Below are 3,825 nucleotides of genomic sequence, written 5' to 3' on the forward strand. Positions count from 1 at the left end.
AAAGATTATTGGAAAGTCAAACCACCGGCATGCCGTGGCCATCTAGCCTCTCCATCTTATCTCGGCGATGATCTCTGTCGATCCATCTTCACTGTAGATGACGATTATATCTGACTAGTTAATGAGCCTCGTGCTTGAGTACCGGAAGACACAAATGGCAGCACGCATTATATTTCAACAACGCTATCTGCCCAGCTGCAGATCTTTATTAGGTGTAGACTGACCGCTTAACAGTTTGGTGAACCACTCCCGCATGTCTTCTGATTGTCCTGTGCATACATATCCGACCTTTCCAGTGCAGATCCGTTCGTTGTTTTATACTACTAGGAAGGAAGGGATATGCTTTCCAACGTGTTGGAGTCGAAGCAAAATGTCAGTTGGACAGTCGGGACTAGACTCGACGTCCATCGGAAATGCTTGCACGATTTTGTTATGTTTGATTTGTCAACTCACCGTATTAAATCTCATCACTACCAACCATGGTTAATTCATCTAAAAAACCAATGGTTAATTAGTGCGCAAAAGCTCGTGATGCAGTTAATTATTATTCATACGTGAGGATAAAATGATTCATGTGTATATGAACGTACGTATGAATATGATATCAGCTGTATATAACCTCCTTTTACTTGTACGAGTATACATGTATATATCACTCAAGAAATCAAGAGAAAAGAAACTAAGAATCAAGCTCTCTCTCTCTGCCAATAAGGAACCAATGAAGAAGAAACCAAGAAGAATCGGATGAGCACACGGTCTATCACAATATCTATGTACTGAATGAATGAATGGGCGCGTGTTTCAGGGCTCGTTCTTGCCGACCGATTGCCGGCACGGCCGCCACGCGCTGGCCGTGATGAGGGCCCTGTCTCGCCACCCCAGCGCCATGGCCTTGCCGTCGCCGGCCTCCATGACGCGGAACCCGCCGCCGCCGCACCCGCCGCTCTTCATCTTGAGCAGCAGCTTCGCCTGGCTCACCGTCCTCGAGCTCAGCCTCGCGTCTTCGAACCCCGCGCTCTCCAGCCTCTCCTTCCAACCGCGACTCACCTTGTCCGCCGCGCGATCGCCGTCGTGGCGCCGACGGTCCAGAGAGGCCATTGCGTCGCTGATCTCCACGCCGAGGTGGTCCCTCTCGATGGCGATCCTCTCAGCGCTGTCGGCCGGGAGGCACTCGTGCAGCGACTCGAACACGGCCGCGTAGTACCGGAGGTTGGCCGCGAACCGCGGGAGCAGGCTCGCGCTTCCGCATCTTCCGGCGCCTTTAACGCCGCCGTTGCCTTCGTCGACCTTGTCGATCAGGAAGACCAAGGACGGGTTCAGAGACCGGATGTGAGCCGATGCGCTGCGCGGATCCCATGAGCTCTGCCTCACGTTCTGTGCGGCCGGGAACACCAGGTTGACGACCACCGTCGCGGCGGGGTCGGTCGTTATGCGCTCATGGCGGCCCTCCTCCGGCCCGTTGTTGACGACGCCCTCGAACTCGAACCGTAGGTTGGGGCAGCCGTCCGCGAAGCGGGCGAGGCGGGCCTCCGTGTCCCGCAGCTTGTCGGCGCTCGCGCCGAACCCGGTGATGCGCAGGGACACCGGCTCGTCGCAGCAGTCGCCGCTGTCGTCCTGGGAGGATAGAGAGGAGCTTGTGGTGGCGGCGTCGGAAAGGGACTGCATCAGGGACGGCCACTGGAAGCCGAACGAGACGTCGAAGTCCACGACGTGGAGGCGGCGCCGGCCGCCGGCCTCGAACGCCTCCACGATGGCCTGGTTCGCCGTGAAGTGCGCGAACTGGTAGAACGGGGACGCCTGGTAGAACATGGTGAACGCCAGGAACTGCTCTTCGCGAGTCGTCGTCGTCGTCGTCTTCGCCTTCGCCGGCGGCGGCAGCAGGAGCCTCGACGCCAGCGCGTCCGCGAAGTAGGATGCGACCCGCTGGGCGGGGTCGCCGCCGCGGAAGGACGCGTGCCGGTAGACCTCCTGCAAGGCCATGGCCGCTGCGTGCATGTCGCCGACCTCCCCGGCGGCCGCCGACGAGAGGAGCAAGCGCATCAGCGGCGAGGCTCCGCGGTCACTCACGTCCCCGTCGTCGTGATCAAGCTCAACCTTCACCATGCGATCTCTGGCCTGGAGGAGCCTCATGACAGTGGCGCGGTCACCGCCGTCACCGGCGCCGAGGACGCCAACGTCGCCGACGCCGTCCATCACCTTGCGCTTCTTGGCCGCAGCGGCGCCACCATTGACGCCTAGACTCAACGTCAGGTTCATGTACACCCAAACGCCCAATTGATCTCTCCAGCCTCTCGATCGATCGTCTGTCTAAGAACCTCAGAAGCTAGCGCTTCCGGCGATTAATGGAGATGGGCGAGGCGCGAGACGTACGACGTAGCGGCCGGGGGAGGGAGGGGGGAATGGGTCACGGCGACGGGGAGGGGTATATATAAGCGACCAAAGGGAATCTAGATGTTCGCTCCGCGTGTAGCTTAGTTTGCAAGAAATGAAATGGCCGCCAATATGCTCCTCCCGTTTTGGCTGGTTCCCGGGCGCGCTGCCCTTGGATCCCAAGGATAGGATATGCCGGTGGAGTGCTCGCCTCTCAGCCCCCTTGTTTTATGCGCAAGGATCTATCTGCCAAGTGCCAACCTATCATCTACCGGCTGCTACCGAGCTCCACCGCTAAGAGCAACTCCAATGGGGCGACCCAAACGGACGGTGCATTTGTCCGCTTTTTGTCCGTTTGGGTCGGCCGTCCGCCGGCGTTCACCCAGTTTTGCATTTGGGTCGGCAATGCGTCCAACGCGCCGACCCATTTCATGTCCGCATTCAAATTTTAAATAAAAAAGGCCCGCGGCCGATCATGCCAGCGGCCATGTCTCATGCCGGCACCATGCCAGTGCCGGCATACAATGCCGGCTTCAGAAAATACCACAGTTCATGCTGACGCACTCGTCAGCCGGCCGGCACACATGCCAGCACACAAAAAATGATGGGACTTGAGTTCGACCACGCCATCGCGGCTCCCGTGGTCATGCCGTCACACCTGCCGGCATACAAAAAGATGGCCCTCGACGCCATAGATCACTCGTCGTCGAACTTGAGCATGTCGGCCTGCATCTTCTCGAACCACAGCCTCTTCCTTGGCGACAAGGCGTTGAGATCCACCTTCATGATCTCCACCCCGGTCATCATGCTTGCAAGAGCCACTTCTTTCGCCTTTTTCTTGGCGTTGGCGGCCTCGATCTCTAGCATCTTGGCTTGCTTCTCCGCCTCGAGCTCAAACATCTTGGCTTGCTTCTCGGCGTCAAGATCAAGCCTCCTCCTTTGGATCTCCATGAAAGCATCCATTTGCTCCGCCTTGAAACGCCGGCGCTCCTCCTCCCTTGAGTCCTTATTCATCATGCCGTCCACGCTTGCGATCAAGGCGTCCGCAACGTGCCTCCGGCCCTTCCTCTTGGCCGACTCCCTTGCTCGCTGTTCGGGCGTCAGCGCCTTCTTCGGCTTGGCCGCCGCGGCGGTCTTGCGTGGGGCACGAGGCTTGCCTTTCCCGAAGGGGGCGACGGCGCCGGACGAGGCGAGGGAGGCGAGGCCGGCAGCGGCGTCGAGGTCGAGGTCGATGGCGTCCTCCATGGCTGGTTGGGGGGCGGGGGCGCGCGCGGGCGGGAGCATTTTTGGGGAAAATGGGGGAATGTTGGTGGCTGCCACCGACCGGCGGGCCCGGTGAGAGGAGTAGGCGCGCGCGCCCGTCCGTCTCGTGTCCGCGCCGACGCAAATCCGGCTCAAAACTGGGTCTGGAATGGGTCGCCCGCGGACGAAAAACGGACGCGCGTCCCTTTGGAT

The 3,825-nt window shown here is 59.4% G+C and overlaps 1 protein-coding gene across 1 annotated transcript; it reads right to left on the minus strand.

Annotated features, from left to right (window-relative positions):
- Positions 1-604: 604 nt before the first annotated feature.
- On the minus strand, positions 605-2,516 carry LOC109759545 (scarecrow-like protein 23). Its single transcript, XM_020318367.4, has one exon. The coding sequence runs from the start codon at positions 2,254-2,256 to the stop codon at positions 802-804; it is 1,455 nt and encodes a 484-aa protein (XP_020173956.1). The 5' UTR covers positions 2,257-2,516; the 3' UTR covers positions 605-801.
- Positions 2,517-3,825: the final 1,309 nt, after the last annotated feature.

This window comes from Aegilops tauschii, chromosome 2, assembly GCF_002575655.3.
Source record: "Aegilops tauschii subsp. strangulata cultivar AL8/78 chromosome 2, Aet v6.0, whole genome shotgun sequence".
NCBI classification, from domain to species: Eukaryota; Viridiplantae; Streptophyta; class Magnoliopsida; order Poales; family Poaceae; genus Aegilops; species Aegilops tauschii.